The following is a 14,394-nucleotide window of genomic DNA, read 5'->3' as shown; positions in this document are numbered from 1 at the left end:
AGTGTCACACATATTTTGTCATTTGTTTGAATATTTTTGCCCAAGGAACTTGGAAAAGTAACAGCTAAGACTTGCTCCATAAATATAACACTTAACAGTAAACTACATGGGCAAGTCATAAAATTAATAGCAATTGCATCACAACAATTTTTTTGTGGATCCTGTTCAACGATATGTTTTTAAGGTCCATGATGTTTAAAAAAACAAAGATTTAAACTGTTAATTCTATGTGGAAAACATTACAAAATTCACAAATATAACTTGATGACTTCTCAATTCAATTCAGCTCTAGTTAGTTCCAGAGTGTTATAAGGCTTCCTGAATACACTAGGAGTTCTGCAGAAGTACAGGAAAATTGAAGTGAATAGGATTTGAGGGTTGTAATTGGGGAGCTCTGAATTGGTCACAAAGCTGAAATCCTACCCCATTTTTTCTCCCTTGAAGTCTTACAGATTTCAACATGAGTAACAAATGGATATGAATGGAGCTAGTCATAGGTCTGCAACCTAAACTGAAGAAAAATATTATCACTGTTCTTGAAAGGAAAAGTATGTAAAACTTCTAACATACATATAAACAATTACCAAAGTTCAGAAAAGGGTAAGATGAAATACATGCAAGCATATGTTTTGCGGGATACATACTGAGAATATTTTTGAACTTTTTCAGATTTTACACTTTGGGATATCCAACTGCACGTAGCAGAAGCATGTGCTAGCCACGATCCTCCTGGTACTTGACACTGGTTATCCCCAAAGGTAATGCGTGAAAAGGACGGTGCTTAAAATGATGTATATACATAACAGAAGTATATCCAGACTTTACTATTACATCTTAAACGTAGCTTAACATACATTTCCTTCCCCATCCCCAAAGCAAGAGAGGGAGAAAATTTATTTTCTAAAGTAGTATGTCCAAGTAATGTTGTTTTCCATCAAAACCCCTATAATACATAAATCCATTGGCCAAAGACATCGGTTTATGCCTTCAGCACTTGGTCTCTGTGTTAAAATTTCCAAACAATCACTGCAGCAGTTCTCTAATGGAATGGGGGAGGGGACTTCTGAAGGATTTCTCCTTTCTCGAGCATGCTGTTCTGTATCCAGTCTGGCAGCTAAGAGGACACTGGCTCACATAAATATGACACTGTTCTCCATAGCAGTTATTTTAACTGGATATTGCTTAAAACAAACCTCTGATATATCTGAACATATATATGCTAAGGACATTTTGCAGTGGTATTGGAAGACTGAAGAGCAGCCTTGACACTGATATAAGATGGAGTTTCAATATGTACAGAGAGTCTCCATAACGTTATTTTTTTTAAATAGCTTTCCATGTGTTACGACTTTGGTATTGTACAAATAATTGTATATCCTGGGGAAGACTAGTATTAAAATGCTTTCATTGCGTAACTGTAAAAGATGTTTGGAGAGGAAAGCAATAAGATTAAACATAATTACCATTACCCTTAAATTAAAAGAATAACAGATATCCTAAGAAACTGGCACCTACAGAAGTATTACAGCAGCTTTGAAATACAAATGGGAGTTTTAAAAAACGCATGCTCTCTCTCTCATGAACAGGGAAAGGTTCTATACACCCTTCAGCAAATGGGAGCCCCTACATATGCGGATCTACAAACTGTGACTAATATACACAGTCTCATCCATCTAAAGAACACACCCATTGTCCTTGGAAATTGTCACTAGCAGCTAAAATAATTCTGCATATACATTACCATTCCATACTAAACAAAGGTTTTCCCCTATACCTAATGCAATCTGATTATAGTTATTTGGAAGTAGGTATGTACAATGCAAATCTGTAGTGAACATATTCATAACAGTCACACAGAAAACAAGGTGCACACATATAATTTCATATGGCACCACTCTTGCTAGTAGAAAAAGCATGAAGATGGAACTAACCTTTAGTTTGTCATAGCGTTCACTTAAAGCGGCCACCTGGTGATCTCGATGCCTCCCAACCAGTTTACACAAGGCACAGATTAATTGGTCATCGGTCACACAATACATGTTAACTTTCTCATCCTCGTGCTCCAGACACATTAATCCTCTAATATGCGAGTCCGGAATGGGCTCAATTAAACGATGTCCAGTAAATGGCTTCTTGTTTGGGTGAGTGGCTTTTAAGCACTCCTCACAGTAGGACACCTCACAAGTTACACAGGTCTTGACTGCTTCCTGAGCAGGATCCTGGTCACAGAACTGGCAGAGAACTTTCTCACTGGACGACATGCTGTTGCTATCAAAAGCCCGCTCGCGGCGAGTTTCACTAGGAGAATTGGGCCCGCTCACTGACGCTTTCTGGAACCTGTCGATAATATTCTGCAGCGTGACGTTGCGCTTGAGTCCGTCTAGACCACGTTGATTGAGGGTGATGACATAACGACAAGTAGGGCACTGGAAGGCGGTGATCGACTCCACTGATTCGTTGGTGGCACAGTGGGAGACCAAGATGCGATGCGCACAGTTGAAACAGAGGCTGTGAGCACAAGGCAGCAGCAGAGGATCCTCAAACAGCTCCAGACAGATAGGGCAGGTCAGTTCCGACTCCAGTGTTTCCATTTTCAGGCAAAGCTTTCCTGTGTTGTCAGCGAAATCCAGGAAAGCTGATCAGCTATCTGGAAGCAGAACATAAAATTTGATTAGGGGAGAGAGAGCAGAGGGGTCAGCCATGGGGGGTTGTCAACTTTCACCACTTCCCTTGGCATTACGCAGCCATCTCTCCAAATTGGAAGGCTACACAAAATTTGGACTCTCCCTAAGCACCGACAATCAAGGTATTTGAAACTTCATTTTTCTTTTGTGCTTCCTTAAGCTTCATTTTTAAGAATAAAAATGTCTGTTTTGTCTTTTAATTGTTTGTTGCAACAAAAGATTAATAAATACAGAGTAATATATTTGGACAGCTTTCACGTTATATAGAACCTGGACACAAAATAACATTGTTAACTGCCAAAACTTCCTTTAAATATGCTATAGAATCAGCTAACATTTGTTTTAGAAAAGTCTGAATACGTTTTAACTCTCAAGAGCAGCCATGGATAGACAGAGTATCAGGTTTATCAAACAAAACCTCAAAACTTCCTCATTACTTCTCAGCATAGCACCCTGGCATTTTGCTGTATTCTAGGTTTTAGTTACACTTTCAGCAAAGTATTGCAATACAATATGCCAGTATGTATCCCTATTTATCCATGACTAGGTTAATAATAAACAGAACATGATAAAACAAATCAATTCATTGTGAGTTGTATACAGACAGACTGTTGGTACAGCATGACAATCAAAATGCTCACAAGGATAGAGTAGAAAGAAAAACATATTTAGAAGAGGAAATGGCACTTCAGTGCTGCTAGTCAAAAAGTGATAAGATGTGGCATTTGCTGAACTGACTGGATTTGTATAAAAAATATATTTCCTTCTTAGACGTATCAAATCTTAGTGGCATCACAAAAGTGCCAGAACATCAGTTGTCTTCGAACAGAACGATCACAGGGTTGTTTACTGGGCAAAGATTCATTTTTGCATCTTTCATGAAATACAGCTAGGTCTATCGCTGACTTCCCCCAGCATGGAAATCAGCAGTGCAACCCCCCCCCCCCCCAAGGAAGAGATCACCCCTTAAAATGACCAAGCCTTCATTTTGTTTCTTTCCCTCATCATGTTGCAGGGAATGGTTCTGAAAAGAATCGCCCTATGTGGCTCTCCTCGCCTAAGCACTTGTCAAGGGCCTATCACTGTTATAAACAGACAAGCCAGTGAAGCAGAAGCACAAGCTATGCTTCACACTCACGGAGCTCTACCTCTTCACAGTACAATCCATTTAAGCTTTGTTGCTCATAACTGAGGACAGCTTCAGATGGCCCAGCTGCATACACTTTACACTGTAAAGTCGTTGTTCTAGTATGTGAACTCTTTCCCCTCTCCTGCCCTCCCATCTCACCCTCCCCACAAATCTCATAGAAATTTTGGTTCATTAAGGGCAAAAGAAGCCTTATGCTCATTAGCAAGCTTGGGAACCAAATCTTTTTGAACCCTCTATACTCCCCCACAATTAAAGCAGAGGCTGCAGTTACAGTGACAGGAACGTTATGCATAACCTCAGTCCAGAGCATAATAGCGTGAAGAAGTTCAAATCTGGAGGCAAAGTTCAAGTCAACATCTAATGCTTATTCATAGCTGCTTTGTGAAGGGGCCAGAAGAGGTTTTGTTCCTAAAGGAGAACAATATGCCATTTAGTTTCACACTTACTGGCCAAAAATCTGGGGCAAGTTTAAATGCAACAACAACCCTTTTCTGTTTCTAAAGTTGGGGGCAGGGTGTGTATGTGTGTGTGTGCACAGAGCAATTATGAATTAACTGATTCAGCCAAACTTTAGTTTCCCATTCCTACTGCACGAGATAAAACTTTCTTTTTTATGAACACTGCAAAATAACTTTTCTGTGCACAGATAGCCAGCTCTCTAAAATACTTGGAGACTTCAGGGACAAAGTCAGCAGTGTGCAGAATTTGGAGTGAGAAGGGACCTCAGTGGAGTGTAGTACTATGGAGTCCACCCTCTAACGCACCCATTTTCTTCAGAGGAATTGATCTGTTTAGTCCGAAGATGAGCTGTAATTCCAGAGAATGTTCAGGTCCTACCTGGGAACTGGCATCTCTACATACAGAGTGTACAAAATCTGGAGTATACAATCTTAGGTATTCTGCAGAAGAATATACATTATTTGGGATTTTTGATGTTGATAGATCGTGTTATATTGCTGAGGTACTACATATATGCACATGAGACTACAGCACTTTTACACCATTATCATGCAGTCTCTGATGTACTGGACTTCACTACCAGACAGGATGTTCAAAACAATTAAAAGGCACTAGCTTAGTACACAGGATATAATACTATGTAGAAGCTAATAACTGACAGTTAGTTCTCAGTGGCAGGATCTTTCTTGATCACATGACAGAAAACCCAACTGAAAGCTATCTTTTCAGATATCAGGTAGTCCATTGATGCAGGTGATTTCAAAAAGTGTCCCCAAATGCTTCCAATATCACCCACATTTTCAATGGAGCCCTATCTGTGATACTCAGGCCATGGACAGACAAGACAGATCTTTCTACAAACTTGAAAAAAGCCAAGGTTTGCAGAAAAAACTGGGAAACCCCCACAAATACTATTAACAGTATCTATAGTTTTAAGAAACAAATGCTGTCAATGACCACTGCTAAGCAACCACAATAGTACTGACACTATTCAACAGCAATGATTCCACCAAAGCCAGTGTGGTATAGTGGTTAGGAGTTTCAGTTTAAGATCTGGGAAACACAGGTTCAAATCCACATTCTGGGTGATTTTGGGCCAATTATATATTTTCTGCTTAGCTTACCTCAACAGGGATGTTGTGAGACTAAAATGGAGTAATGATATATGGTAAGCTGTTTTTTGTCCCCATTGTGGAGGAAGATGGGGCATGGGTGAAGTAAAGAAATAACAAATATTGCTGAAAATAGGTGGCTGATACAAATGATAGGTTTGGTTGGTGGTGAGAAGAATAGAGGAAAGGAAATAAAAGGTGAGTATACTGGGGTTGCAAGGATGAAGGAAAAAAGAGTGTATAAAAAGATGCAGAGAACAATAAGTTACTCCCTGCAAGTCCATGAGGGTTGCCTGAGCCATTTTCCTGCCATTTATAACTGGGCCAATTATTTAATTTTATTGATTTAACATTGGTCCCGGATGACAGTTTATATGTCAGGGCTAATAAAGTTTTTTTTATTGGCCTACAAATCTTCTAATCTAAATAAATGACAAAATAAAAAGGGCCCTGGGGCCAGAGTGGCAGCCAACGCCACAAAGTTTTCTTGGAGGAAGGCTGACAGACAGAGGGAAGAGAAAATGCTGAAGGCATATGGGCCAATAAAGATAGGTTAGATGGTGGGTAGGAAAGAGAAACGGGAGCAGGGAAAAGGAAGAGGCTGTGGGGACTTTCAGTGAAGGTAAAGAGCAACGCTGTGGGAATAGAGTTGCATTTTGTAGGTCTTCCATATATAATATACCAATCAGCAATAACAGTATCAAGATACACAGTTTCAATGCTACACTGAAATGGAGGTTGAAATTTCAGGGCTGGTAGAAAAACTTTCAATGATTTCTTATTTGCTTCATTTATACCCCCACCTTTCTTCTCCAGTAAGAACCCAGAGTGGCTTACAGTTCCTCAGAACAACCCTATGAGGTAGGTTAGACTGAGAACCACTGACGGGCCCAAGGTCATCCAATGACCTACCTTAGCAGAGCAGGGGTCAAAACTAGGTAATCAAGGCTCCCTGATCAGTGTATTTGCAAGACATATTTTCAAAAAGATATTTGCCACATAAATTCACAAATTGCATTTCCCCCCCCCCCCAATGTACCTGTTAAAACAACGTAGGTATCTAACTTTTAAAACACTTGCCATAAACAGCCAAGACACAGGCAAAATTCAATGCTGCCATGATTTGTCACAACTTAGAAGACAGATTTATACAAGACCTGGTATTTCCAATGCTTTTATGTTCTTCATTGAATGAATGCAGGGAGGATTCAGTTTCCAATCTGACATTGAGCATCATGCTCCAGGTGCTCAGCATTACTTATATTTTATTGTAGCCATAATCCAATGGTTACATAAAGAATGAGTCTTTCGCCGTTATTTAAGCACCCACTAAAGGAATCTACCTACAGACATAGATTTCACAGAACTTATGTTCAAAGTCTAACAGAAAATGTCACTTACTCTGGATTCACAGTTTAACCAGCTGTTATTAAGGCCAGTATTTTAAATACCCAAACCAAATTAATTTCAAAGTCAAGGATCTAGTTATTTTATAATTTATAAGTTTCATTTATAGTTTGCCTTTCAGCTTATCAAAAAACTTAAGGTGATAACAAGGATTTACATGCAAAAGACCATGAATTGGGTACTGTTCAACACACTATGCCCTCCAACACTCCTCTGAAATGCTCTGGGTGTCCCCCCGGTTCCCCCTCCACTGAGAAGAAAGAACTGGTGACACAGATACCTTGTTTGATCAAAACTGTAATTCTGCTTATAGGGACTTTGGATCTAACCAAGGCATCTAATTTGCCCAGTGGCAGTGGGTAATCTCCACCTTTACTTTTCATCCTCTACCCTCAATAACTTGAAGATCAGGACACAAAAGGAGAGGAAATGGTATTGATGGTAATATTCTAGGAATTCTCCCCAATATTTATGATAAAGGCTATAGAGATTTGGGGGGGGGGGGGAGGAGGTTGATCCACTGACCATTTACTCAGAAGTGATATCCAGTTCACTATACCATTCTAGGAATTTCTCCTGGTAAAGACCATAGAAATTGGAGAAATTTCTAGCACATCACCTGGAAACAGCCACATTCCACAAAACTTCCCAGAAATCACTCCCCAAATCTGGCATTTGCTAGCACAAGGCTGGTAACACTTATGTACCTTCTTTCCACCAATGAATATCAGTTTGAAGCCAAGAAAAAAATGAAAACTCATTTTGTTGAAGTCTTACAGAGATACCTGTAAAATTACAGGGCCAAATTTAAATATTAATATTTTGATTCCTAAAACTATACATGCAAACTATACATGCTGAAGCGGCCAATTAGCTTGCGGCCCAGCAAGCTTCTTGCTGCGGGAGGGGGGAAGAGGGAAGCACGGATGTCAGCATGCCGGTGGTGCAAATCTGCATGCGCAGACCTGCCGCGCATGAGCGTTTGCGACCGACGGGATGCAAACACGCATGTGCGGCAGTTTCGTGCATGCATGGCAGAGCTGCCACGCATGTGCCTTTGCACCCCCACTGGGTGCAAACGCGCTTGCGCAGCAGGTCTGCATATGCGCAGGGCCCCGGGTCACCCTCTCCCCGACCCCTTGGAAGTGGTCCACAACCTGAAAAAGGTTGCGGACTGCTGGCCTAAGGTGAAAATCTGGAAGTAGTGTCAATATATCACAGATGCTCTAGAATTAACCCAAAATTCCACCATGCCTCCCAAGATTTGACACTTCTGGAATGGCAACCCTAGCTGATTAACAAAAGGCAGGAAAAGGGTAAGCTGAGTATTTCCTTATAATATTCTGAAATGTCTCTCATTTAAAATACTAGGATCAAAACTGAATTTTCTGGCCTGGTATGAATTTGTACGTTTTCCTGTATACCGAAAGAAAATATTTGTTTAAAAAATCTATTTAAAAATGACAAAATTAGCTTGTATTATGTTAGGTTTGCAGCCCATGTTCTCCTGAATATGGTAGGATCCAGACAGTATGCATGTGGTCTCTTATCCAGTTTTTTCCATACTATTCAGATGCTTTTGTCCTTTCATATTCCATAATCTCCAGCATAAACTTTTGGTGGTCAGAGTTGGGTCTTCCTTTTCACCAGTGGAAAAAGGTAGTTATATCCAGGTAATTGTCACAATAAAGTATCCCATTTGGACCCCCCACCCCAGGCCTGACCCTTGTAAAATACTGTTCTGTTTTTTGTTTAGTGTTTCAAACCTATTATAACATGAATATTTTAAAGAACTTAAGAATATGAGGCAGAACAAAAAGTAACATTAACATTATAGCTGCTTTGTTAAAGATGTATTTATAATTGTGATTGATTTTCTTTCTATAATCTGCTGCTTTGAATACTCAATTACTGAAATAATGTGGTAATTTCACATATTATTCTAGGTCAGTAATTCTTTCACTCTGATACACTGATAATAGGGTGCCTTATACAGGAAAAGCCTACAAGATGGATAGCCCATAAATACAAAAACATTTAAAGATACATGTTCAAAGCATATAAATAATAGAATTTGCCAGGTTCCGCCTGGCCACTAGCAGGTTGGAAAATTCTTGGAGTTTTGGGGAGTGGAGCCTGGGGGGCGGGGAGAACAAGGATTTCAGTGGGCTACAATGCTATAGATACTGCTTTCCAAAGCATCCATTTTCTCCAAGGGAATTATAGATGAGCTGTAATTCTGGGGGATCCCTGGACCCCACCAGGAAACTGGCTTCCCTAATACATGATATGGGCTACGTTTTATCTAAAACTTCTAGATCAATTAATTGATACTTCAACTGAGAGCAAGTCAGCAGCAGATAATGGTGACTAATCTCATTTTAAAAAGTGGGGAGCTCTATCCTCTACAAAACAGCATAGGCAAAGGATGTAATGTAAAAAGACCCAGTCAATATTGGAAGCATTAATTATGAAGTTGTCTGGAGAATGCAAGAACTGACAGAACTAAAGTTTTAAAAAAACAAACCCACCAAATCAACCAGCCCCCCTCTATATTTTAGAAAAATTACTGTTGATAAATTAATTAGAAAGTGAATGATAGTCGCCAATGTAAAAAGATACTGTAAATAATTAGGTTGTGCTCACTGACTAAAGCAGTGACCTTTAGCTGATTATTCTTGGCAGACAACAAATTTTAAAAAATGATGCCTGCATGGCTGGGTGTATTTCACATTAATTTTCATGACACCACCTACATTGACTATAGCTCCCAGTTTATGTGTGGGCCGTGTTCACAGTAGCTCCTGCCTTTTATACTTACAAATCTAACTTTGAACATCAGGAATTTATGCAAGTAGAACCATGTAAGTAAATACTTTGAGAACTACAACTCTTATTCTTTATAGTGGGGCAAAGAGATAAAAAACTTAACTATTCCTAACTCCCTGGATGTACTTAATAGTCCTTACATCTAGAAGACTGTTTATAAATGGAAATGCAACCAAAATATTTCTTCATATGATCAAATGCCTATATATGCTTTTGAATATATACTGTATGGTCAAGCATACGCATGAAACACAATTTTAGGATAGTGCTGCAAAGTGTTCCAGAACACTAGGGCTATTTATTCTACTCGCCTAATAAAAAAAACAACCTTAATTTCAAAAGTTCATGTCAGATACTTGATACGAAGACACACAAGGTTCACAAGAAACCATTATTTTTAAAATGACAGGCAATCCAGTCTCTCTTTGGATAGTTTAAATGCTGAATAACATGATAAGAACAGCTGTGCTTAACAAAATAAAGATGCCAGATAAACTATTAGAAAGGCTGAACACACTGTACTGGCCCTCACAATCCAACAGAAATGACTTGGCAGTACCGAAACACAGTTACAAACTGACTGAAATTCCAAGAACAAAATAATAAATAGCCTGCTATTACAGATAAAAATCAAATTTTCAAATCACAATATTGTTAAAATTGGCTTTTTAAAAGAAGCAGGGCGGTGCTATATATTTAGTATCACTTCACAGCCTTCCTATAGTTCATCTCATTTCTGAGCCTCAGGAATGCACCAATTATGATATACCTACCCGTGGATTTCGGCCCAAACATTTGTGTTGAAACATTGCTGTTAGATGATCACGCCAAACCCCTTAAAAAGATAGCGACAAACCCAGGAACCCCTGTGGCAGGTTCTCCCAGCAGCAGCAAGCCTGAATCTTTAGGGCCGCGACTGTGTTTGTTACTGTGAATAACTGAAGCACAACAGGAAAATCTAGCCTACAATTCCAGGAAAGCCAACTCCACCTAATCACCTCCGCCAGAGTTTAAGGACTGAAAATTGCCTTTGTAATCCAGCTGCCTTTTGTCATCAACACTAAAGCAGCCTATCTCCTTTCTCTTTCAGCATTCAACATCCATCGAGCGAGAAAGCAGCAGAGGATCAGTTTCTCTCACAGTCCATCCATGTAACCCACCCAACAATGATGGCTTGTAATAAGGGCACTAGGCTTTGCTGCCACATTATTTGAACAAGTGGAAGCTCAGCCTGCTGTGTAATTAATCCAGGGCTGAATAATGAATTTCATTTCCCATGCCTGTAAGGAGAGAATGACCTGAACCAGCAAATCTTGACATGCTACCAACAGTTCAAAACTCCCCCATAGAAGACTGAAGCCTACTGACCAAATGTTACACTTCCCGGCACTTCACATATATTATTTTGTATTTAATCAATATCTGGCAGAAGTTCATCACACAGCTGAAGCATATATTAAAGGAAAGACTTTCTCTCAGGGCTGCTACTTTGGGAGCAGGAAAGGAACTTTTAAACCACTTGTAATGATTCCTCAGAAACACTATAGCTCTATGTTGAAAAATAATAAGTAGCCATCTGGCCTTAAAATACACGGTTATATTAAAGATTTAAAACCCAAGATCGAATTTTTGAACTGTATTGAACTATCTTCCCCTAAAAGCCAGAAATGTCAGCCCCACTGTCTCATCATTGTAGCTTATCATTCATGTTTCTTCAGTCTACAGAAAACACAGGATTTCTACAATTAGGTCAAAATAGTGCTATATATCCAATACTGCTAGATTATCAATATTATAAGGTAAGAGGGACTCAGACTTCATTAAAATGTCTTAAGTAAAGTGCCTGTTCATCTTCCTCTGACATTTGGCTTGCAATAGATGTGTTAAAAAATTCATGTTGAAGTGGAAGCAGCAGGAATGAATTGCTTCCTTGTGTTCTGCTTTTCATGTTGCCATGTCTCCTTTTATATTGCTGTAGTGAAATGAAACAATACATTAAAGGTTTGGGAGAACAGATCCAAATGTGCATTCCATTTATTCTATATCCCAGACTAAAGTTTGTGTTTAATTTGCCTTTCAGCCTAGTTTTAGTTTCTTTAGTTTCTTTTATTATTTCCTTTCTTAAAAGAAAGGAAGAATATAGTACATTGACCGCTCTGAATTTCCAAAAGTAAGGTCTCAACATATATTTTAAAAGTGGCCAGCTATGTTAGAGGCATGTAAATGTCCAAGGACAGCACAATCCACAATAAATCCATCCATTACATGTAAGGCTGCCTCCTTCATGCTATCATCCACGAAGCTAAGGAAATAAATTGTGCATGTTAATTCTTAAAGTATGAATGTCTGTATTTTACTCCTTTATAGCCATAAAGGAGTAAAATACAGACATTCATACTTTAAGAACGTTTACTTTGTATTTTTATAACTGCAATTTTATTTCAGTATTTTTATGGTGTTACAATTTGTACATTGTATGATGCTAAGGCCTGCGCTATAACACTAATAATAAATTACAATCCACAGTACCTATATAATTGTCTGCATTAACTGGATAATATGTTGGCTAATAATCAGTCATCACTCCTTAGCAAGGAATGCTGAACCAGTTCCTGTGGTAGTAGACTGACCTTCTCAGAAGTATATACGGATTGCACTAGCCTTCAGCCAATATTGTTCATCTAACTGGGCAAGATACAGTTTTTGCCAGGGTTAACAGTTGCAGGTGATTTAAAGGTACAGTATGGGGAGGGTGGGCTTTGGGAAAGGGAGGAACTTCATCACAGTATGATGCCACAGAGGCCCATCTCCAAAGGAGCCATTTTCTCCAGGGAAAATCTCTGTAGCGCGGAGATCTCTTGTAATTACAGGATCTACTTAGATCTACCAGGATCTACTTGGTGACTGGAAGCCCTGTCGGGGGGGGGGGGGGGAAGAAGGATTAACCTTATACATCCCATCAAGGAAACAGCATTTTCTCACAGAGGTGTACGCATTAAGGGCTCCAGCTTTAAAACCAATCAGGAATACAGCAAGAAACCAAGTGTTTTGAGGCCCAGTCCCAGAACATTTTCTTTATGCTTCCCCAAAAAGTATGCATCCAATCAGATTTTGGGAGTATGACCCTTTGTAAGTATACATTCTCCATGCAATACTACAGACTTAGAATTTTCAAAGCAAGTACATTTTCTATTTAAATTATCAGCCTATCCATACTTTGTATCAATCCATTATAGGCACCTTAATATGTACTTTCTGGAGATGTTCTTTCTCAGTTCTGTATGAAACTCATTAAACACACAGAAAATGGAATGGCCAAGCTAAAAATTAGTTAATACATCACATTCTTAGGGATGTATTAAATGTTCATCTAAAATGTAAAGTGTGCATATGGGAAACATATTGGCTGATTATAAGCTACCCCTCAAGAATAAGGAAGGGTCTGGCTATTGACAGCCCACCTAACCTCAGAAGACTGGGGCAGCTGAAGCAGGGCCTCAAACATGTTCAGGTGGTTTTATAAGAGAATAGGCAATCCATCAGGTATACTTTGATGGCTTATACCACCATCTTGAATTGTGCCCATAAATAAATTGGGAGCTGTACTAGATGAGCCAAGGCTGAAGTGATATGGTCCTTAACAGTGGTCCCCAACATTTTTATCACTGGGGACCGGTCAACACTTGACAATTTTACTGAGGCCTGGGGGGGCAGTCTTTTGCCAAGGGATGTCACTGCCGCCTGAGCCCCTGCTCTACTTGCTTTCCTGCCCCTGACTTTCCGCTGCCTGCTGGGAGGTGCTGCCAGCAGCAGCTGCGCAGTGCCACGCCAAGGGGGAGCCCCAGCCATGGTAGCTGCTGGAGAGCACCAAAGGTGAGCCGGTGGCAGAGTGTCAGGACAGCCCCTGAGGCAGCAGCCGGGGAGGAGGATGAGGAGCCACGGCCTGGTACCAACTGATCTATGGACCGGTACAGGTTCCCGGACCAGGGGATGGGGACCGCTGGTCCTTAAGACCCACTCTACAGCCTGGCTGAAGAATTCTGTACAAACTGAAATTCCAAACACTTTGCAGTGACAGTCTTTTGAAGAACACATTGTACTAATTTAATCATAGTGTAACCAGGGCATACTCCACAGGGACAATATCATTCCTGCTCAGAAAAGGCTACAGCTGACTGATCAATTGGAGGTAAAAGGTACTCTTGGTCACAGCTGCCACCTGCTATTCAGCAGTAAGCCAAGAGGACCTCCTGTTCTTCAAAAGAAGTGCAACCCCATTCAAAGTGGGTGACAAATATCAGGGCCAGACCTTCTACTCATCAACAGCATGTTTTTGGGATTAGGTTTTAGTTTATTAGTCTACATCAAACCCAGTTCACTGCTTCTACAACCTTTCTGAGATCATCTGGAATTGTGAGATAGAGCTGAGTAACTTCTGCATATTGGCAATAAGCCAGTTCAAATTTCTAGATTATCTTACCCAGCAGTTTCATATAGAAGATGGGGTGGAACCCTGCATTACCCCACAGACCAAAAGCTGAGGGGCTGAGTGAGCAGCAGATCCCCAGCACTGACTCCAGAATCCTACCTATTATTAAGATGCTGTTTTCTCACACTGTATACTAAACAAACGGTCAAGTTTTCAAAACTGCAGCATCACAGCTGCACATTAAAAAGACCCTAATTATTTAATATAGGATAGGATGCAGATGTGGCCTCCTAATATCCACTGCAGGTTCCCTAGAACAGTCAA

General features: G+C 39.9%; 1 protein-coding gene across 4 annotated transcripts in view; it reads right to left on the bottom strand.

Annotated features, from left to right (window-relative positions):
* The window catches only part of MID1 (midline 1), a 259,422-nt gene that overhangs the window by 104,520 nt on the left and 140,508 nt on the right, over window positions 1-14,394 (bottom strand). For 3 of the 4 annotated variants that reach the window (XM_077343254.1, XM_077343255.1, XM_077343253.1), the window contains exon 2: window positions 1,932-2,647. In XM_077343254.1, the coding sequence (XP_077199369.1) occupies window positions 1,932-2,591 (660 nt within the window). In that variant the 5' untranslated portion in view covers window positions 2,592-2,647. Of the gene's footprint in view, window positions 1-1,931; window positions 2,648-10,414; window positions 10,551-14,394 lie in introns of those variants that run through there. The other variant, XM_077343256.1, reaches the window with a different exon arrangement.

Source organism: Paroedura picta, chromosome 6 (assembly GCF_049243985.1).
Source record: "Paroedura picta isolate Pp20150507F chromosome 6, Ppicta_v3.0, whole genome shotgun sequence".
Classification (NCBI taxonomy): domain Eukaryota; kingdom Metazoa; phylum Chordata; class Lepidosauria; order Squamata; family Gekkonidae; genus Paroedura; species Paroedura picta.
This window is presented reverse-complemented; position numbering and strand designations above follow the sequence as displayed.